The sequence below is a fragment of the Mauremys mutica genome, chromosome 1 (assembly GCF_020497125.1).
Source record: "Mauremys mutica isolate MM-2020 ecotype Southern chromosome 1, ASM2049712v1, whole genome shotgun sequence".
NCBI classification, from domain to species: Eukaryota; Metazoa; Chordata; order Testudines; family Geoemydidae; genus Mauremys; species Mauremys mutica.
In genome coordinates this window covers 327,644,465-327,667,985 of record NC_059072.1, presented here as the reverse complement: position 1 = coordinate 327,667,985, position 23,521 = coordinate 327,644,465, and the positions used below count along the sequence as shown (strand labels likewise).

Sequence of the window (23,521 nt, the reverse complement as noted above, 5' to 3'; positions counted from 1 at the left end):
GGTTGGAGCAAATGCAGTTGTATCTTAGAGCTTGGCTATAGACAGTGAATCGTGTGGTGTGGTCTGGATGATGTGGATGACCACACCACACCATCGGGTTCGTTCACCTGCACATCTACCAATGTGATATATGCCATCATGTGCCAGCAATGCTCCTCTGCCATGTACATTGGCCAAACCCGACAGTCTCTATGCGAAAGAATAAATATATCTCTTCCTACTATATTATATATTACATAAATATATATCTTCCTACTGTATTTTCCACTGCATGAATCTGATGAAGTGGGTTTTAGCCCACAAAAGCTTATGCTGAAATAAATTTGTTAGCCTCTAAGGTGCCACAAGTACTCCTCGTTCTTTTTGCCGATACAGATTAACATGGCTACCACTCTGAAACCTGTCATACATATTAAATTTAGAGACAAGGAGGGTGAGGTAATATCTTTTATTGGGCCAGCCTCAGTTGGTGGAAAGAACAAGCTTTTGAGCTTCACAGAGCTCTTCCTCAGGTCTGTGGAAGGAAGGAAACACAAGTGTTCAAGCTAAATACAAGGTGGGATAGATTGTTAAGCTTAAAGGGTTAACACATGTTGTAGGACAGTGGTTCTCAACCTTTTTTTTTACCCAAGGACCCCTAAACTTAAATAGACAAACCTGCAGACCCACAATCAGAAGTGATGCATAGAGGCATCACATGCCCCCCAGATTTCTGCCTTCCATTTGTCCCTGCTCACTGAAGTGCTGATGTAGCAGGGCAAAGCTGTGGTGTGTCTCCTTGGCTAGCTGCTGCCTGCTCATGGAGTCAGTGGCTGTGAGGCAATCTCTTTTGATGGCGGGGAGATCTCTCTTCTGCTGTGATCCTGCAATTGAAATTTATTAAATATTTTTTGATGTTTTTCTGCATTTTCAATATTGATTTAAATTACAACACAATATAAAGTGCACAGTGCTCACTTTATATTATTTTTGATTAAAAATTTATACACTAAAAATAAACAAAAGTAACAGTATTTTTCAGTTCACCTCATACAAGTACTGAAGTGCAATTTCTTTATTGTGAAAGTGCAGCTTACAAATGTAGATTTTGTTTTTGGTTACATAACTGCACTCAAACAAAACAGTGTAAAACTTTAGTGCCTACAAGTCTACTCAGTCCTACTTCTTATTCTGCCAATTGCTAAGACAAACAAGTTTGTTTACATTGATGGGAAATACTGCTGCCTGCTTCTTATTTACAATGTCACCTGAAAGTGAGAACAGGCATTCACATCACACTTTTCTAGCTGGTGTTGCATGGTATTTACATGCCAGATATGCTAAACATTCATATGCCTTTCCATGCTTCAGCCACCATTCCAGAGGACATGCTTCCATGCTGATGCTCGTTTAAAAAAAAAGTCAATTAAATTTGACTGTACTCCTTGGGGGGGGGGGGGGAATTGTATGTCTCCTGCTCTGTTTTACCCACATTCTGCATATATTTCATGTTATAGCAGTGTCAGATGATGACTTAGAACATGTTCGTTTTTAAGAACACTTTCACAGCAGATTTGACAAAATGCAAGGAAGGTAGCGATGTGAGATTTCTAAAAATAGCTACAGCACTCGACCCAAGGTTTAAGAATCTGAAGTGCTGTCCAAAATCTGAGAGGGTTGAGGTGTGGAACACGCTTTCAGAAGTCTTAAAAGAGCAGCACTCTGATGCGGAAACTATAGAGCCCAAATCACCAAAAAAGAAAATCTCAACCCTCTGCTGGTGGCATCTGACTCAGATGATGAAAATAACATGTCAGTCCGCACTGCTTTGGATCGTTATCAAGCAGAACCCATCATCATCATGGAAGCATGTCCTCTGGAATAGTGGTTGAAGCAGGAACGGGCATATGAATCTTTAGTACATCTGGCATGTAAATATCTTGCGACGCTGGCAACAACAGTGCCAAGCGAACGCCTGTTCTCACTTTCAGGTGACACTGTGAACAAGAAGCGGGCAGCATCATCTCCTGCAAATGTAAACAAAACTTGTTTGTCTGTGTGATTGGCTGAACAAGAAATAGGACTGAGTGGACTTGTAGGCTCTAAAGTTTTACATGGTTTATTTTTTAATGCCCTTTTTTTGTACATAATTCTCCATTTGTAAGTTCAACTTTCATGATCAAGAGATTGCACTACAGTACTTGTATGAGGTGAATTGAAGAATACAATTCTCTTTTTTACAGTGCAAATATTTGTAATAAAAATAAATATAATGTGAGCACTGTACACCTTGTATTGTTGTAATTAAAATTAGTATATTTGAAAATGTAGTAAACATCCAAAAATATATAAAATACATGTTATTCTATTGTTGTTTAAAAAATTGTGATTAATCACACTGTTAATCGCTTGACAACCCTAGTAGTAAGTTGTTGTAATGGGCCATGAAATCAGTCTCTCTTTTAAATCCATGTTTTTTGGTATTCAGTAGTTACAAATATAAGTTTCCTTGTCTCTCTCATATCCTGGGACCAACGTGGCTACATCAACACTGCATGTAACATTAAAGTTAAGGAAAATGAAGTAAGAAATGTGAGGGAAATATAGTGCTATCTACAAAAATAATTGAGATGGGTGGGTGTGCTCTCAGTATAAAATGTCTCATTCTCTTTTATTGTATTACAGTAGTGCCTAAACCCCAACTGAAATCTAGGCCCCATTGTGCCTGACGTTATACAACGTGCAGCAAGAGACAGCCTTGCTCCAAAGAGGCTACTATTCAGTGTTTAAAAAACAAAAACAAAAAAAACCCACTACATGAAGGCAGAGTTACAGTTGCTTGGTAGTGTGTTGTCCTGTTGCAGAATGTTGAGTCGAGGAAAACTCAAACTTCTGAGAAGCAGGAAATGCAAGTGAAAGTTGCCTGTGCAAACATTCCTTTTTGTCCTTTAATAGTGTTAGATGGAATCCGATGGGTGAGAGTGAATTGGTTGTTAAAGGAAGTGAAGTATATTTCAGGCAGAGTAAAGGTATGTGTCGTTGCACCCCCCCCCCCCCCCGAGATGCATGACAGTTTTATTTTCCTTTGGGTCTTCTCATACAAATCACCGTTTTTGTGATTCAGAACTGTTGCTTGTTTGATTAACAACATTAGCTAGTTTACAGTGTTTGTAATAATAATAACACAAAGATGTGCATAGTACTTTATAGACAAACAAGAATATCAGGCCTCCATTCCAAGGAGCCCAATCTTTCACAAGTCTCTTGAGTGATCTTTACTCATGTGAGCAGTCCAGTTAAGTTCAAGACTTGTAGAAATGGGCCCAAAATTATGGAAATTTATATTTGCAAAGGTGTAGCTAGAGCTCTGAAAACACTTAGTCATACATTTTTGTTTGTGTTAACAAGATGTACTGGGGCATTACTGAAAGAGAGCAGAGTTCAGATTGCATGGGCAACCTTAACCGCATATCCTGGCCAGGGGCCAGATTGAAAAGGGCTAGGATGGAATTGGAGGAAAGGGACTTCACACAGTGAATGTAGACAGCGCACTCTATGAGCTTAGAGATGGAAGGGAGACAGGGTAGTAGCTGGAGAGGCATGTGGGGTCAAGGGTGTGTGTGTTTTTTAGGGTGGCAGAGACTAGAGCAGGGACAGCAGAAGAGTAAAGGAGGGCATGAGAGTGGGCACAAAGGAATCGGATCACTTGATGTGCTGGGGTCACTAAGGCAAGTAGGATGAGGTTAGAGGTGGAGAGCAGAGGAGAAAATTGTGTCTGTGATGGGAGAAGGAGATGAGAGTTGTAGGAAGGGAAGGAAAGACAAGCTGAAAAGAGGGTGAAGATCATATAGTATTTTTGTCAACTTTCTCTTGGGAAAAAGTGGTGAAAATTTGTGCAGAGAGGGAAGTGAATATATGGTGGTGTCAGAATCCCCATCCTAGAGCAGAATATATTTTGGAAGAAATAGAGGTTATTTTGGTAGATAACTACAACTGTAAGGATTGTTCAGACATTATCTGTATGTATTTAGTACAAAATATAATGTTATGTGTTATACATAGACTTGGCAGAGTTTGATTTTTTTATAATGTCAAAGGATAATTTTAAGCTATTAATATTTATATAAATTTTCACAATTATGGGAAGTATGGGACATGGTCAGACAATTTATTTAATGACTAGATACTGAGATTCAAAAACGTAAAGCTTTGAACAGTTTTAAACACAAGTTGTCAGCATCAACTATAAAAATATACAAAGGTAAATATCTTTATATCAAACTCTAATAGGCTCTCAAGTAGCATTTTTCTAATCTTATATAATTGTAAATTTCAGTTATCAATGGAAATTTTTCTGATCAATTTGACTACAGTGAAATTGATTACCCACATTTATTGATAAAAATATAATCCTTCCAAGCCCAGTTATACAAATGTTTGTTCTACAGTTGTATTTTGTTTGTAAAGTTAGTCAGCGTTGTTACTCTGAAACAAAGCAAGTATGTATTCTCATTCTGATGCTATGTGAACCTTGTCTATACTGCAATATAGTTTAACTTCCACTGGAAAAATACTTCTCCTTGCATCAGTGTCTACTCATTTATTCTTTCCTATTATAACAATTTAAAGGGCATAGGATTTCCTTAAGAAAAAGAAAACTTGTTCATAGAGCAGTGTGTAGGAAATAAGTAGTGAAGAGAGAGAGTCTAAAATTGGTACATGTTGTGTCTGGTATTCAGTGCCTCTTCAGACAGCGGATATTGGTATTGTTGAAATGCAATTATTGTATTTTAATGTAGTATGTGAATGCTGGGAGGAAAGGAAAGTCAAAATTTCATTAGCAAGGTTCCTTAAATGTATCTCAGTGAAAGATTTAGTTATTTTTAAAAATTTACCTTTTTTCTCTACCTTGTGGATAAGATCACGTAGATTTGGATCAGATGGATGCTTTTTGTGGTAGCACAATCGCCAGGGTGGAAAAGAATGACAAATAAGTAGGGCCCTTCATTTTCAGTTTTTATTTTATTTAATTTTTTCCTGGGAATTTCAGTGTTTGTTTACCACCGCAACAAAAACAGGTGAATATCAGTGCAAAAATATTAATAATTTTTCTGGGTAAATATCAGGGTTTATTTTGGTGGATGGAAAGACGGGAAAAAATTAGTAATTAACTCTTTGAATTCAGTTCATCAATGTGGTTTGCTGCAGAACTAAAACAGAACTCAAAACATGCCACCTCTCAGTTTAAGAGAAAAATACATCTCTCATCCACAAATAAAACTTTTAATTTGAATAAACAGTTTACTGTTGTATTCTTACAACTATTAGCCTGTTAATATTTACATTTAATAATTGGGCCGCACCATTTGTAGCGCATACATTCAACTTCAGCCGTTTGTCCTATTTTGTTTTTTTAAAACTTTTGAATACTTTCTTGTGTTCTGAAGCGTATTCTGATACAGACTTTTGTTTTCTTTCCATTTTAGTGTGTCAAATCTTTAAACTGTTTGTTAGAAACTTGAAATGTGTATGTGGTGGACGTGAGATTTATCAGTACGTTCAGATGTGCACATGCCTGTTTGTTTATTGTGTGTATCTTCTAGACTAATACATAGCCTTACTTCAACAGGCAGTTTTACATATATACACAGATGATAATGTGTTATTGTAATACATATAGCTGATTCAGAGTATTGAATTTTCCTAATAAAACAAATAAAACAAATTATTTTTTATATATTTGAATGGTACACAAGTAGGGTGAAAATCGGGAAAAAAACAGAATAATACTTTTTGTAAAACCAATTCTATCTGGCTTAGAGCGGTTATCCAGAGAGCTTACAGCAGCACAGGGGCTGCTTTTATTTTATTTATTTATTTTGATTGATTGCTGAACCAAAAGCTTGCTATCTGTAGTCTAAAACTGGTCTCAAGAATGCTCTATACATCATTAATACCTTCTTATCTGCACCCCATTTGCTTCCAACAACACTTTAAAGTAAGGTCATTCTACTTTTACACCTTATGTGACCTTTACAAGTTAATTTATTATTAAACAGTACTCCTAGGAACATAGTTCAAAAGTTTATCTGAATTTTTTTCACCATAAAGAAGTCCCTGTCTTCCCTAATTTTCTTCCTGCTTAAAAACATTCCCTTAGTTTTTTGCAAGTGAGAATTTAAATCTCCAATCATGTCCCCACTTGAAATTCTCTAGAGTGACTTATTTTTGTCTTTTCCATGGCTACTTTTAAGTCTTCTATCCTTAGTCCATATATTTGTATCTAGTGTTGTAGCCCTGTTGGTTTCAGAATATGAAAGACAAGGTAGGTGAGGTAATATTTTATTGGACCAACTTCTGTTGGTGAGAGAGACAAGCTTTTGAGCTACACAGAGCTCTCTTTCAGGTCTGGAAAATGTACTCTGTGTCATAGCTAAATACAAGGTGGAACCGATTGTTTAACATAAGTAGATAACACATATTTCAAGAGACTATTTAAGGTGAAGTGGCGCATTAACACCTCTCCAGCCATCAGGGGTTGGAAAGCTGGGGGCTGGAGAGGGGATTAGTGGGTTATAGATAGTTGTAATAAGCGGTAAAGTCAGTGTTTCTATTCAGTACATGATTTTTAATATCTACCAAAGTTATGAATTTAAGCTTCCAGGTTCATCTTTTGAAGGAGTTGTGCAGGTTTCCTTTGAGGATGAGTAAGGCTACATTTTAGTCACAGGTACTTTTAGTAAAAGTCATGGACAAATCACAGGCAGTAAACAAAAATTCACGAGCCATGAGCTGTCTGCCTTTACTAAAAATACCCCTGACTAAAACTGGTGGGGTGGGGGGAATCGGGGAAGCACTGGGGGGGTGGGGTGGGGCTGGGGCAGCCTCCTTACCCAGCTCCTGGGAAGCGGCAGTCCCAGCTCCCTAGCTCCACGCGCTCTCCCAAGCCCTAGTTCTGCAGCTCCCATTGGCTGGGAGCTGCTGGGGTGGTGCCTGGCTGCCGGCAGAGGCAGCATATGGAGGAGTGAGGGGAGCTGAGGGAGAGCAGCTCCCCCTCCCCCCAGTAAGCAGTGGTCCTGAGGGTGCCCCCCCTAAACTCCTACTGCTTGGGGCGAGGAGCCCCCCGAGACTATCCTAGCAGCAGCCAGCTGCACTGGGCTGCTGCAGAAGTAATGGAGGTCACAGAAAGTCACGGGATCCGTGACCTCTGTGACAAATACAGAGCCTTAAGGATGAGGACTGAGGTCAGATATAGAATGATCAGTTTAGTGAAAAGCTTTCACCCATAGGTGATATGGTTTTTTTGTTTATCTTTTTTTTTTTTGTATGAGTTCATCCAAGAGCATAGTGATTGTCTTGTTTCACTCGTGTAGTTGTTGAGGCATTTAGTGCACTGGATGAGGAACACCACATTTTGTGATAGGTATGTGTAGGACAGATATGTCATCTGGTTCTGCTTTGAGTTGCTGGTCTGTGGGGAGCCTGCTTCTGATGATGAGGTTGGGGAGTTGTTTGAAGGCCAGAAGAGGAGATTCAGGAAAGATTTCGTTCAGGAGGTGGTCCTCATCGAGTATGAGTTGTAGTTGTTTGATGCCCCATATGTGTTCCATTGTGGGGTTGTAAGTGACAATTCACATATCAAATCCTGGTAGATTGAACACAGGTTTACTTATTAGCCATGTTTCTTGCACACATATTACATTAGGCTTTTTTCCCCAATTCAGAGATGGCTTTCTTAACTGCATTATTAAACTATGCACATTCCAGCTAAGGATCATTAAGACCATGTTATTTAAGATGTATTATTGCTTTAATTTAAAATCATGTGAATGCGGTCTATTGAGAGGTTGTTTATCTTTAGATATTTTTCTGCTGATTTTGCTATGATTTTAATGGTTTCAGGGTTTTTTCCTGTCTGCAAGATTCAGTTAATTATTTTTATAATGAACACTGTAAACTGCTCTTTACTTACAAGCAGTACATCATCTCCCATTCCTTTCCATATTCTCCTCCCTGACCAGAGATGTGTTCTGCTGCTCGTCAACTCTTTGAATGTTTTTCTTCCTATTTTCTGCAGTGAGTACCTTTTGGTAGCCTCTGCTTATGACGCACAAAAAATTAAAATAATTCTAAATGTATTTCGCTGGCTTGTTCTGCTACTGCACATCCTTTATATTCTGCACTGTGCTTTCCCCCCGTGATTGCTGCATTTAGGTTCTGTCCCTTCTACACCATTCTCATAGGAGTAATTTCCTCCACATTTATTACACCTTATTGTTCCCTTACAAATGGCTGCCACGTGTCCAAAACTTTGACAATTATAGCAACTTATTGGGGGAGAAGGTGTTAATATATGGTCCCTCTGGGAAGGCAAGGTGAGCATCTCTCAAATAAATTATTCTTAGGCCCTTACACAAGAAATAATCTCTCAGTGCTAACAGTCTTGCCTTGTCTCTAATGTTTTTTGGGGGCTGGAAAGTGGGGAAGATTACTGAGGAGATTGTGATACTGCCATTCTGGCCCATGTGAACTTTTTTTTTTTTTACCCCCTTCAGTCTTAGCCCTAGGTATGGTATGGAGACTATGCTGGGCTTGTTGGTCTATCATTTCCTTCTGGTGATGAACAGAGATCAAATCTCTCTGCTAACTTAGGTCCATCACTGCTTTTGATCCTGTCATCGACCACAGTTGATTGTGTCAACTGTAGAACCTGGCAGGGATAGCCAGAGTAGCACTTGAGTGGCTTGGTTCTTTTTGAGAAGAACCAGAGGATAGTATCGTGTGATGGATCATCTGTGCGGAGATCTCTCTCATAGGTGGACTTGTAGGGTTTTATTTTGTCATCTGTCCTTGTTTTGTGTCAAGCTGCTGAGGTGATGTCAGTTTAGGCTGCATTTCCATGAGCATGCTGGATGCTCAGCTCTGTCGTCATCTCATTGGACCTGCATAGTAATGTCATTAGCCATTCCTCATACTATGATCTGAAATCAAATAAAATTTGTCTGCAGATACTTGCATGTTAGATGGAAGTAATGCTGTTTAAGTGGGAAACAACCAGAATTAACTTCTCCTGTCATGTCTATACCTAAAATTTAGGTCAACTTAGGTCGGGGTGTAAAAAATTCACACCTGTGAGAGACGTTAAGATGACCGAAGTCCTGATATAGACACTGCTAGGCCAAAGGAAGAATTCTTCCATTGACCTAGCTACTGCCTCATGTGGCAGTGGATTAACTAAGGTTATGGAAAAACCTTTTCCATCTGTGTAGCATCTACACTACAGCAGCACAGGTGTGCCATTGTAGAATCTGTAGTGTACACAAACCCTCCCTCTTTGAAAGGATGTATTCCTCTGTCAACATAACTCCCAAATCCCAGAATTCCAGTTGGTTCTGGTAGGAATCCCACAATGCAGTGCAAGAAAAAACCCAGAATGCATAGGCTAGTGGTAGAACATTGCACCATGGGAGAATCTGCTCAGAATGCTGTGCGGTTATTTTGAAAAAGCACAGAACTGTCTGGACACTAATTAACATGGGAAGCAGTCTAAGCGGACATCAACAAAGTGCTGTGGGCGCATATTTTGGTATAGTTATATTGGAAAAACATAAAATGATAAAACTTTCCTATGTAGACAAGACCAGACTTTTTGGGGTTGGTGAACTCTTCTTCTCAGGTAGCCCAGCACTTGTCTTGGCTGCTGTTCAGAGCTTTCCCAAGCAGTATTTAGAATAAAATTGACATGACTATTAGTTTCACAGCTGTATATTCTGGATAGTAACAGTAAAAATAGCTAGCCTTGACATTTTCACTTTGCTAATGTTTGTGAAATCTGGGATCTGCAGTAAAGGCATTGGAACTGTCAGTCTGCTGATTCAGTAGCCCGTACTGGATGGATTCAGATTTGGAAGATTATTTATACAACTGTGAAGGCTAGAAACTTTATATAAATATAAGCTTACATCTGTCAGAAATTGTTGGTTAAGTGACCTAATCACCAAGGAACATACTGTGCTCACCACTGGCAAGTGGCTTTTCCAAGGCTTATCCTGAGGGAGACAGGGAGCAGCCTCAAGGTTTCAGTCTTCAATTACAAGGAGCAGGAAAGAGGGAGCAGAGGGGAGTGTTTGCTTCTGTACCCATACACTCTCCACAGCAAAGAATTGTGTTATATTGATAGTGTCTTTCCTCAGAGCCAGCAATGAAAATTACAAAGGTTTCATCAGGTTTACTAGTGCTCAGAACCATAGGCCTACTGCCACATTCCTCAGGCAAAACCCTTAATTCTCTCCAATTGTAGTTCTGTTTGCCTGTGGAGTATAGAATTGGGCTCTTAAATGGCAGTGAAACTCAACACATTTTTGTAAACATCATTCTTTTGCTCTGGAAATTTGTGACTAGTGAAGATATGGAAGACCGAGGGGAAGAGGATCAAAAATAGGCTGGTGAAGAGGAAGAGTGAGAAGGACTCCCTGGCTTTTTGCAGTAGGTAGGAAACGGTAGCGTGGAAGGGTAAAGTTTTTTTCCCCTTCCTTTTCAGTATCATTGTGGTGTGTTTGTGTGTATGGGATGACATGAAATGTATTAGATACCTGAAGGTAAAGGGCCATGTCAGCTGTATGTATTCTGCAGCAGAATGAATCTAAGCCTTCAGCAAGGTCCTGGCATTCTGTACCGCTTGGGTGATTGGAAGTTCTGCAGTAGCTTTCTGTAAATTAAAAAAAAAATGAAGTATTGAATATATGTGACAACAAATGATACAATCAATGTAATAGCCACCCTTTATATTTAAATAAATTTCTTAATCATTTGCATTGTTCACACTTTCTTTTGCAGACTTCTTTATTAACACTTAGCTGCATTGTAGAAATCTGGCTAATTCTCCATAAAAGTGGTTGTTACATTATTATTCTCCACCTCAGTGAATGAATATGGGGTAGTTCATAACTCTCGAGCTACTGTTTCAGGCTGTCTGTAGATTGAGGCAGACAATACTGCAGTCTTCGGGTCACATTTCGTGGTTTTTTTCCCCACAACACTGAGAACTGGAAATACTTATTTTAAATGAAAGCCTGGAGTGCCATTCTGCCATTTCTGGAGTAAATTCCATTTCATCACAGAATTCGGGGAGCCCTGGTTAAGGACTATGAGACTTAAGTACTCAAAAGCAGGGTTCAGAGCCATCACTTTGGTGGGAAGCCCAGTGCTTCGCCTTGTCTCCTGCCCTACTTTCTAGCAGTTGGGAATGGAAGACAATGCTAGGCTTCTCTGCAAGATTCTGTGCTGTGCTTCCAGGTAGAAGGAGTCTCTTTCCTATTGGATAACAACTGCAGTTGTTTCTCTGTAGTGTGGATGCAGTTTACGTGGATCTATGCTTGACAACCACTTGAAAAGTTCAGCCAGTACTTATTATTTGCTTCTTAGCCTAGGCAATATATTCCTTATGTTTAAAACCACTATGTACACATTACAGCTTACCTTGGTATAAATTGTGTTGCTTGGGTGTGAATAAACTACTCCCGCCCCGAGCAGTGTAAATTATACCAATTCAAGCGCTGGTGTGGTCAGCACTTCTCCCACTTACATAGCTACTGCCACTCACAGGGGCTGGAGTAATTAGTCAATGGGAGCTCTCCCATAGACTTAAAGCATCTGCACTAGCAGTGCTACAGCAGCACACCTCCATCAGTGGAGCTGTGCCGCTGTAGCCATGTCTCTAGAAAGTAGGGCTCTCATTTTTGCTATAGGTTTGGTGTTGATTTAATCTCCTTTCCTATGAACCAGCATGGCTGTTAAGATCTATTTTGGCCCTTATGCTAACTTTCCTCAGATGTGACAGTTGAGGATTGGTGATAGGGAGGTTGTGGAGGACCATTGTATCTGGAATTGCCTTGCCTTGTTGTGCCAGGCTTTGAGGACATGGTTCAAGGTTGATTTTATTCATTCAGGTTTTTTCTGGAGGGGGAGTGTAGGGAGATGCTTTGGGCAGAGAGCCCTTTTTGTTGATGTGTTAATTCTAATTGTTACATTTAAAACTGAATTTCATTTTATATATGCTTTAAAATTTACAAGATAATCATTGTAAATCAGATAAATAAGTGTAACACACTCAGGTCCTAGCTATATTTCACCACACCTAGCAAAAGAGACTATTCTTATTCAGCCAGGTGCAAAGCATGAGATTTTAAAGTTCAGCTGCATTTGTTTTTGTATTTTCAAACAAGTCCGAACAGTTGTTTTCTCCTGCTTTAAAAAACAAACAAACCAAAAAGTGTATTCCTAGTCCTCTCTTAATCCTAATGGCTGAACAGGGTTTTCTCCACTTACAAAAAACCCACCTTTGGACTAATACCATACTTGTGAAGTTTCAGCCCAAAACTAAATCTTTTCAGGAAGTTCTAAGTGCAAACACAAGTTTATGATGGCAAATCCTACTCTTTTAGACAGTTGGTCTGTCAAGTCTGTTATCTTGCTGTGAGAGCAGTTGATCGGATTAGAAATGCTAACAGAAGTTGAAATCTTGCCATAGGAGCAAGAAAATATTTAAGCAGGCTACCTGTGATTGCCCAACAGACTTAAGAAAACTGAACTGAAGTAGAAAGAACCATGCAGTTCATGATTTTCAAAAATATTATGTGGAATTCAAGAAGAGAGTTGTCCCTACTTCAGGCTAGGGTGGGGCATTTGATCAGTCCAAAAACAGTCAGTCAGTTGATCTGACAATAATTTGACCCATGTTTGACCAATGTCAAAAACTGTGAAATATTTTAAAGTGCTAATTTATTAGAACAGTTACAAAAAGGTCTCCGATGCTCTTAGTCTTAGATATACTTATGCCTAATTACAAAAAGAAGTTACCGTATATACTCAATCATAAGCTGGTTCGTTTATAAGCTGACACCCCCTCCTCCCCCCAAGATGGATAAGTAAAAATGGAAAATTTTTATGACCTGTTCATAAGCTGACCCTATAATTCACGCAAACTTTGGCTCCCGGGCCATCAGGATAAGCCGCTGGTAGGCTGAGATGGTTTGTTTACCTCGAGTGTCCGCAGGCACAGGGGTAAACCTAAGTAAACAAAGTGTCCCGGCGCGCCAGCTGCTTACCCTGACAGGCCAGGACAGCAACTGGTGGGGAAATTTTTTTGGGGGGAGAAGCTGGGGGTCAGGTTAGTAACTCCGGTGACCACCCCCCACGTGACCCCACCCCTAGCCCAGAACCCCAACGCTCTCCCCATCCCATCCCTTCCCATCTTATCTGGGGAGGGCCAGGGGAGGATGTCTCTGGCCTCACCGCAGCGCGCTCTGGCGGCTGGGGAGGAGCAGTGTGGCCAGAACCAGGGAGATTCTGGCCCCGCCTCTTGCCTTCTGGCTCTGCTGGCTGTGCTGCCTCTCCTTGCTCCCTCTGTTGTGGGGAGGGGCTGTGTCCCACCTCTCCCTCTCTATACCCGTTCATAAGCTGACTCCCTTCTCTAGTGCTTCCCTTTTTTACTAAAAAAATTCTGCTTATGAACGAGTATGTATGATACTTAATTAGTTATTCTAACTCAAAAATATGAAACAATGAATTTTTTAAAAATGAAAGAAACTGAACAGTTACAAAATAAAAGAAGTTATGTATTATTCCATTTCTATTTAAACAATAAAAATTTTTTTAAATGCACTTATTCTAGGTAGCCAACAGGCCAACTCGTTACTTGTCTTACTTTTCATTATCTTTTTTATCAGTTTCAGTTGCTTCATCTATATCTTTGTTGTCATCAGATTCATCTGTTACCTCCTCCTTCCTTTTCATCTGATCAATATTGAGTCAACGCTTCATCTGCTATTTTCTTCTTTAATTTTAAATTGTGATACACAGTCACCAGCTTCTCAGCACTAGAGGTCTTCAGTCTATTTCTGGATTTTGAATGGATGATTTCCCCAAATTGAAAAACGTTCTTCCATACATGAAGTAGTGCATACAGTGTTAAAAGAATTTCTGCCACTATAGCAAAATGGACCCCACCCTTTCAGTCATGATGAAATAGCAAGCTGTCTTGATTCAGCTGCTGGGATTGTACTCCATATTGTTCTACGACTGAATGAGCTGCTGCTTATTTTATAATTTGCTACTTCCATCAGAATCTTGTTTGCTTGGAGGTCTTTTACAATTTGCAACAGTCGCTACAAGGTCACAAACTGAATCAAATTCATCATCAGAAAGGTCTTGGTCCTGGGAGTGTGGATCAAGATGGTAGGCAGCATTACGCTGAGGGATTTTTTTCAATGCTATTATTTTGGGTACGGTATTCTCTTTTTCTCTTTGTAAGTGGACTATTCAGTATTCTCACAAACGTTTCTTAACCTTTAGGAGCTTATTCTTCGCATCAGTGTAGAACGATCATTTTTCTATATTCTGAATGGATTGAGTTTTGCATCCAAAAGATCTCATCATCAAGAATGTCAATGCGGATTACTCAGGATCAGTACCTAGCCACCCCTTTTGGAACAGCAGCTGATTGCTAGAAGGCTGTTAGTATCTGAAGATTTTTGAGACATTTAATAGAAGATGCCCCATAACTATGACATAGCTTACTTAGTGTAGATTAACTGAGTGCTGTACTAAATAATGCTAAAAAATGACTGCTGGTATTTTGGCTTTTAAAAAAACAACAAAAAAATTGTCTGTTTTTTCTCTCCTGACGTGTTGAGAAAGTTGTCAGATATTGACCATCGCAACCCATGTAATACAGCTTTCCATTAGCATGTCTGTAACACAAAAAATGTGGATACTCATTTATCAATAAAGCCCAAGCAGCTTTTATATTAGCGTCATTGTCAGTCACAACCAAAATAACCTTCCATGAACCCAATTTGTTGTTTTTAAACTGGTCAGCAATCTACTGGGCTGTGTGGTGATGCTTAGTTGTGCATTGGAATGGGTAAAATGCTGATTGTGAAGTTATGAAGTTGAAAACACCCTCATTGCAATTAGTGCTCCAGCCATCATGGATGTGAGGAGCTTGACCAGTAAAAATGCAAACTCTTTCTTTTCTTTTTGGTCCACTATGGCATGCAGAAGACATTCTGCAAGCCATACTTTGTAAACTGGATACTGCTTGTGAAAAAATTCTAGCATATAAGAATTTTAAACTATATGAAATGGTGGGTGTATTGCTGGCATAAATACCTCTAGCATACATATGGTCAAGTTTGTGTTTCTGGTCATGGGACACTCCATGCAAAAAAAATCTCTTGATCCCAATTTGATGGACATCTGAAGGCTTTCCTGGAGTAAGGAGTTTTCAGTGCTGAAGCAGATGGAGTAGTAAAATTCTTATTAGAAGAAATGGAATTAGCTTCACTTTCATTGTTATTCATATCACTATCTTCAGCAAAAGACTCCATGCTTCATGATGCTATTGCCAAAGATGAAGTTAGAGGAGAACGCAAAGAAGAAAACAAATTTTGATCCAGACTGGTTTTCCCTTTCTTTCTGTTTTGAGTGCAATAATCTAGTTTTGACAATAAGTTGACAAACGTCACAAGAATTCAACAAGTGTTTCTCCAGTCTATCTGTGTCATGTTTTCAGAAGCACAGAACTTACACTTAGATTGAACAGTTTTTCCATACAAATGATTTTGACTTTCCTTGACTGTATAATTTATTATGTCACTATTAATGTCTCACTACTTCTGGAATGCTCTCTAGATTATGAAGAATCTCTCGTATTTCAATCATCAGTAACCACTCAGTCTGATTTCTAACTTCTGGTATTCCAGAAAATTCCAGCCCATCAAAATGTTTTTGGGCATGCTGCCCCCCTCCCCAGGACCTTTGCAGACTCCCAGATCACATGGAGGGTGAGGTGGAAAGGCAGCGACTACTTTGTTCAGCAAATACGGTGGATTCTTAAGCAGCCTCAGGAGGAGGAACAGAGCAGAAAAGAAGGAGCCTTTATACTCAGTGCAAAGCACAGAAGAAAAATAAGTCATACACAGAATCACAAAAATATTGCCAAAATTCACTCAGTTGTCACAGCATTGATGGCCTAGTACAAATATTGTATGCATATCTTTGTTTGTATACTAGAAGATTGCAGCCAGTCAAGAAGCTCAGCTTTCCATTGATTCTCCTTTTTCTCCAAAAGGTGACATTAGTATAGGAGAGACAAGGTGGGTGAGGGAATATCTTTTATTGGATCACACACTTTGTCTCGCCAGGCGAGGACTGGCCTGCCACAGTGTGGGATCATTGTCCAGGATGGGTTGTAGATCCCTGATGATGTGTTGGGTACACGTCTGGCTCTGATGATCTGTTTCCTTATTTCTTCGTGCAGGTACTGTAGTTTTGAGAATGCTTGGTGGAGATTTTGTAGGTGTTGGTCTCTGTCTGAGGGGTTAGAGAAATAAGGAAACAGATCAACGGAGCCAGACGTGTACCCAGAAGCCTTCTAGTGCAAGACAAACCCAAGAAAGAAACCAACAAGACTCCACTGGCCATCACATACAGTCTCCAGCTAAAACCCCTCCAATGCATCATCAGGGATCTACAACCCATCCTGGACAATGATCCCACACTTTCACAGGCCTTGGGTGGCAGGCCAGTCCTCGCCCACAGACAACCTGCCAACCTGAAGCATATTCTCACCAGTAACTGCACACCGCGCCATAGTAACTCTAGCTCAGGAACCAATCCATGCAACAAACCTCGATGCCAACTCTGCCCACATATCTACACCAGCGACACCATCACAGGACCTAACCAGATCAGCCACACCATCACCGGTTCATTCACCTGCACGTCCACCAATGTAATATACGCCATCATATGCCAGCAATGCCCCTCTGCTATGTACATCGGCCAAACTGGACAGTCTCTACGGAAAAGGATAAATGGACACAAATCAGATATTAGGAATGGCAATATACAAAAACCTGTAGGAGAACGCTTCAACCTCCCTGGCCACACAATAGCAGATCTTAAGGTGGCCATCCTGCAGCAAAAAAACTTCAGGACCAGACTTCAGAGAGAAACTGCTGAGCTTCAGTTCATCTGCAAATTTGACACCATCAGCTCAGGATTAAACAAAGACTGTGAATGGCTTGCCAACTACAAAACCAGTTTCTCCTCCCTTGGTTTTCACACCTCAACTGCTAGAACAGGGCCTCATCCTCCCTGACTGAACTAACCTCGTTATCTCTAGCTTGCTTCTTGCTTGCATATTTATACCTGCCCCTGAAAATTTCCACTACTTGCATCCGACGAAGTGGGTATTCACCCATGAAAGCTCATGCTCCAAAATGTCTGTTAATCTATAAGGTGCCACAGGATTCTTTGCTGCTTTTACAGATCCAGACTAACACGGCTACCCCTCTGATTATTTGACTGGTCAATTGGGCCAGCTTACAAAGCCTACGTCAGACTTTCCAAAGAGTTAAAATTTTATTAGTGGAATTTTGTAGGTAATATTTAAATAAGTTATGATTATAGACTAAGAAATAGGTTGATAGCACAGGTCATTGTTTAAGTGGGTATATTAGGACAGCAGAGAGTTCAACCAAGACCCCGTATCTTCAGCAATTCCCAGGCCACAGAATTTGCTACAGACTCCAAGTTTGTATTCTTAAAAGAATGTTTTCTATCCCATAGAATTTTTTTTCTGGAAAAAGTTGGGGGCTGTGCTCAGGCAAGATTACAACATGTACAGTAAATATCCTTTATTTTTTATATCCTTATTTTATCTTTTTTTTTTCCTAGTCTATATTTTTGCTAGGGTTCAGTGCATATATAGGAGTTGGATTTTTAAAAGGACCCAAGTGTGGTGTAAGAGGTCAGGATCCCACTGACTTTCCGTTTGGACTTATGCTCCTAAATTACTTAGATGCTTTTGAAAATCCAGATCCTCCATGTGGTCATTTGGACTGCACTGCTTGCAGATTCTGGCTGCCATGCTGATGTGCCTGCCCCTGGAGAATCACCCTGATGGAAGGAGGTTCCTTTGGTATAGAGGCTCCTCCACTTCCTTGTTCTCTTCCCCTTTCCCTGCTGCCAGCGTAGTGTGTGTAATCTGAAAGTATTAACCAAACAAATACCATAAGAAGCTTGCTGCCTGGACAGCTTAGTTTAAGAGTGAGCTTGTAGAAGCCTAAAGGACAATAGTTTGTTAAATGTGAGGGTAGGAAACCATCCTATGGGAACAAAATGCTCCATTTTTCAAATGAGATTGCAATGCAGCAAGGGACTCCCAGTCTGAGGAGGAACATTCATTACAATATCTGGAAAGATTAAATGTTTTAGGAAAGGATGAATGTGCTTGGACATGTAGTATGGTAAATAGTTAATCTTAATGTTTGCTAAAGAATTTTTGAGCTGGAAGCTCAAAAGAACTGTCATTTCCACTAAACGTTTTAATCTTGGGAATAGTCTGGTTCTGAGGTTCTCAAACTTCATTGCACCGCAACCCCCTCTGACAAGAAAAATTACTGTGTGACCCCAGGAAGGGAGACCGAAGCCTGAGCCCCGCCCTGGGTAGGGGGGCCAAAGTCCAATTCCTATTGCCCCGGGTGGGCGGGCCAAAGCCGAAGCCCAAGGACTTTAGCACTGGGCTGGGGGACTGTAACCTGAGCTCTTCCACTCAGGGCTAGGGCTGAAGCTTCAGCCCCGGGCCCCAGCAAGTCTAACACCAGTCCTGGTGACCCCATTAAAACAGGGTCATGACCCACTTTGGTGTCCCAACTCACAGTTTGAGAACCGCTGGTCTGGTTCTTAGAGAAAACACCATTCTGCATTTTAGCCTTGGTATATGTACTTCATGATAAACAAAGAGATGGCTTTGCAAATAGTGTCATGTGCAGCTTATCAGGAAATTTAGATTTCTCTGGCTACTTGGGTCTACAAGGAACATAGGGGTGACTGCCAAGCTATGAAAATACAATGTACCGTATTTTCCGCACTATAAGGCGCACCTAAGAGCCTTAAATTTTCTCAAAAATTGGCCGTGCGTCTTATAATCCGGTGCGCCTTATGTGTGCACTGAGTTCCAAAATCTGTAAAAATGTTGTTGTGCGACTTTGGTAAGCGCTTTGCTTGATTGACTGTCGGACCATTTTTCGCTGACACAGGGACGTAATACGTAAATTACGTACGCTGGCAGCGATAAACCAATCAGAGAACATTACGTAATACGTACAGTACGTACGTTTACCTTCTCCACTCCTCCGGTAGGTATACTACCGGTATGCTGCAAAACAACATTTGTTTGTCTAAGGACCCCCGAAAATGGCACCAGTGAAGAGACATGCTTACGAGGCACAATTCAAACTACAGGCTATCAGTTACGCGGTTGTAAATGGGAATAGAGCAGCTGCGAAAGAATTCAACATCAATGACTTTGATGGATTTGTGGGAGAAGATTGATTAAAAAATAATGTGAGTGTATTGTTAAATAGTAGAATAAAGTTCAACTAAACTCACTGTTTTGCTTCCGTTACCTTTTTACTACACTATGAACACCGTTACCTTTTTTTGTAGACCGTATGTTTTAGCATGCGCCTTATAATACGGTGTGCCTTATGTATGGGTTAAGTACAGAAATAGATCCCGTAATTGAGACTGCGCCTTATAATCCGGTGCGCCTTATAGTGCGGAAAATACGGTATATGAATTTTTGACAGTGAAAGTGGTGTAAGCTCTTTACGGCTAGGGCTGGGGCTGTTTCTGTATGTGTTTTTATATAGGGCCCAGCACAATGGAGTTCCAATTCTGATGGGGCCTCTGAACACTACCACAATAACATTAGATTTAACTAAATTTTTGTTTACAGTTAGCTACAACTACTTTACACGGACTACCTAAAATGTGCCTTACAATAACTTTAGACTTTTTTTTTTAAAGTTAGAAAATTGGGGAATTTTAGAGTTAAAGTTGCGTTTCATGAAGAAGTGCTTCCCTGTATTAATTCACTGGGGAAGCAAGGGTCCGTATGCACATGGATGGTCTGAATGCATATTTCCTCTAAAGAGTTTTGGAATTAAAAATGAACATTAGGAAACATGGGCATTTAGAGTTCAGGTTGTACTTCTTAAATAAGCCAATCGATGTATAGCTTTTTCTAAAAATCACTTATTAAATTTTATAAAACAAACAGCCGTATCTCAAGTGACACATAGAACAATGTTTATAGCTTAGAATTATTAACATAAATATGAAACATTCACAACTGGCCATTCTAATATACTAGAATGCATGCCCATCATGTACTCCAAATACAATACAGAATTTGTAGGTGTACATGACATTTTACAAAAAAGTCAATCGCTGCCTTGAAAAATTTAGTTGAACTTGAATATTGTAGATATGACCATTCAAATGGAAGGAAATGTGAGACATCTGTGATGAGATCATAATATCTATTGAACTATAATCCATTGAGGCCTGTAATTCTTACAAGTAATTGTAAATCACAAAATTAAGATTTTTAGACATTAAACATACATATTAAGTGTAAATTACTATTTGTAAAAATCGTAAATAGGAAACCTACAGATCTGGAAAACTTTATAACTGTTCTTTTATATCTATTCTGTGAAGTAGGTCGTACCTCACAACTCTTAGAATTAACTAACTGTTTGTTAATTTTACTCAAAATTGAGTGTTAATTTGTCTATTTAGCTTCTGGTTATAGTAATCCTTAACTTGAAGTAAAAGGAAGTATTAGAAAATGTGGATGCTCTCAAACTGTCCTAATTGACTTAGAGGTTCATTTTTACTTGATCTGCATTTAAATTATGCTTTTTGTTTCTTCTTTAAAGAATAAAGGTTCACTTCAGTTTGAAGACAAATGGGATTTCATGCGCCCCATTGTTCTGAAGCTGTTACGCCAGGAATCTGTCACAAAACAGCAGTGGTTTGATCTGTTTTCGTAAGTGATTTTTTTTTTAAAACTTCCAGTTCTTGGGTAACAGAATGGAAATAAAATTATAATATTGCTTATAACGTAGAAGTCAGATGTAGGAGGCCATGTAGAAATGGATGCATTTACAAGATAAAAGAGATAACAAAAAATACTGGTTAATTCTTTTAATTAAATAGTAACACTGGCGTGTCTGCTTCTCTTGAGTACAGTTTTGTAGAGTTGGTGTTTTGCTGCGACACAGGCCTCCACAAATATAACACAAAAAACAGCACAGCTTTCTTATTGTTTTTACAATTTTCTTCTACTTCAGCTGAAGATGATAGGCTTCTTTTGTACCCTCCTGCAAACCTTTCACTCTAATTGGAAATGGAGACTAGATATTTTGTAGTGCTTTGACAGTAAAGTCTGCGTATGTGACCAATCACTTCATACAGTATTACTCTGACAATAAATGCATATGACTTACAAGTGGTCTAGCTTTAAGCTGATTGTGGCGTGTCCTTCAAAAATGAAATGATAATGCAATTTTAGTGATATAATTGGAGTAATTGTATATTTTTAAACATAACTCTTATACGATTTTTTTCCTGACACTGATTGCAGCATTATACTTCTAGCTTTTTTTTAATTATTATTATTCCAGTTTCACTACGATACAAGGAGTAGATAGTAAAGCTTCCATTATATAAATCAGGCCATCTCTGCTCTGTCAGCTGAAATTATAAATGACTTATGATAGATCAAAAATTAAGATTGAGTTTGGGGAGGCCCTGTTTTAATTGCAAAGTTCTAAAGTTACTGGTTCCAGCAGGGATATCTTGTACCAGCTCCTGCAATGGAACATGGGCATCTTCTGACATTCCAGCTACTGGTTCCTTTCTGACCCTGATCAGAGAACAGTGTGGTCTCAAATGGACAAAGAGTATTCAAAGATCTAGTCCTTGTCTGCATTGGAAAGTTGCACTGGTTTAACTTGAATTGGCTTTTAAACTGATATAGCTAAACCCTGCTTAGTCACTCTTAAGCAGAAAAAAAACCCACTTCTCTAAAGAAATGTGTTTACACACAGGGGTTTGCATCAGTGTAACTATATTGGTGTAAATCCACTCCTTAGATTATACAATACAACTTTTCCATGTAGACATGGCTGTAGTATCCCAAAAGGTGGCAATGAATCAGTGATGCTTGACATAGCATGTTTTATGTGACCCATGATGATGTAACTGAGGGCATAATTTACCTGAAGAATCTGTATTAGTGGTGAGAAGGAAAGAGCCTAGCTTGACTCTTAAAGGCCAGGTTGAGTTTGCTGGACTGGCAGTTAGGTTAAAAAAAATATTTTGTGTTCACATGGATCAAATTTGTTATGGAATTAGTGATGCAATAGTGCCATGTTTGGTTCCTTTCCAGAGGAGAACCACACTTTGAAAAGCCACCTATGTCATGGAACATTTCGTGACTAAGCTGACAAAAGTGCCTCTTGAAGTCCCTGATTACCTGTAAGCTCAAATTTCTTACAAGGAAGGTCAATTTCTGGGCAATAGTGATTCAGCTTGCTGAACAAGTGAGCTTCAAGCTGTAGTGCAGCGATTCAGAAATTTTTCACGGCTGGGACCACATCTTAATAGAGTGTTTCATGAAAAGCTCTCATCTTGCTTAGGATTGGTCAGCATCAGTGTGGCAATGACAGCAATTGCTTCTAGGTAAAAGTAAAGTTAGAAAAGTGTGTAGCTGTTTTTAATTTTAGTAAGTGTTCCTGTCCCTTTTGAAAGAAAATAAGCCTCCATTTGTTCTTCATTTTACGTTCCCTTTCCTCCCATCTGTTCTTTTACCCCTACCAGGTGCCTGGACATACTTCTGTAACCTGGTTCCCTTCTCTCTTACTGTCTGGTTCTTTTCTCCCATTACGTGTTTCCCTACCCCCGGTTTTGTTCTCCCATAATCCTTGCATGTACTAATGATCTCCCTGCTACCCCAGTTCCATCCAACTCACAGCTGTCCTTCCTCTGATTCCTTGAATGTATTGCTTGGCTACTTGTTTACCTTCTCCTTTACTTCCCTGGATGTTCTGTTTCTAATGGGGGAGCCACTAGCCCCATTGGGAGCTCTTGGGTTCAAATGGTGGCTGGCCGCTGTAATCCCTAAGCATCTTCTCCTCATATATAGGAATGGCTTCTAGTGGAGGCTTGCTCCTTTTCTGTTTCCAGCTGCTTCTATAGATGTCAAGACTCTTTGCAGTAACTGGAAATGAGGCTCTTTGCTCACTGAAAATGAAGCCTCAGCACCCTGATTGGTCAACAATAATCACAGACTGCCACATCGTGTCCTTGAATTACTAAGTGAGCCACAGTTTTGAGAACTGTTGATTTAGAGAGAGATCCATTTTGTACCATCGCTAGAAGATGGTGATAATCCCATCTTGCATCCGAAGAAGTGGGTATTCACCCACGAAAGCTCATGCTCCAAAACGTCAGTTAGTCTATAAGGTGCCACAGGATTCTTTGCTGCAATCCCACCTTAATCAGTCAATCCCTCTGCTACTGTTTTCCCATGTCTGCATGCCACTCCTGTTAGTCCTCCTTCAGATGTTTCATGTTAAAAAAACAACTCAAACTTTCTTAAAAGTGATCCAGCTGTTTATTT

At 39.7% G+C, this 23,521-nt stretch overlaps 1 protein-coding gene across 3 annotated transcripts in view; it reads left to right on the top strand.

Annotated features, from left to right (window-relative positions):
• CUL5 (cullin 5) overlaps positions 1-23,521 on the top strand; it is a 73,380-nt gene that overhangs the window by 6,101 nt on the left and 43,758 nt on the right. Inside the window, exons 1-2 of one of the 3 annotated variants that reach the window (XM_045018442.1) lie at positions 9,434-9,565; positions 20,775-20,884. In XM_045018442.1, coding sequence (XP_044874377.1) covers positions 20,814-20,884 — 71 coding nt within the window. In that variant the 5' untranslated portion in view covers positions 9,434-9,565; positions 20,775-20,813. Of the gene's footprint in view, positions 1-9,433; positions 9,566-10,448; positions 10,469-20,774; positions 20,885-23,521 lie in introns of those variants that run through there. The other 2 variants (XM_045018445.1, XM_045018432.1) reach the window with 2 other exon arrangements.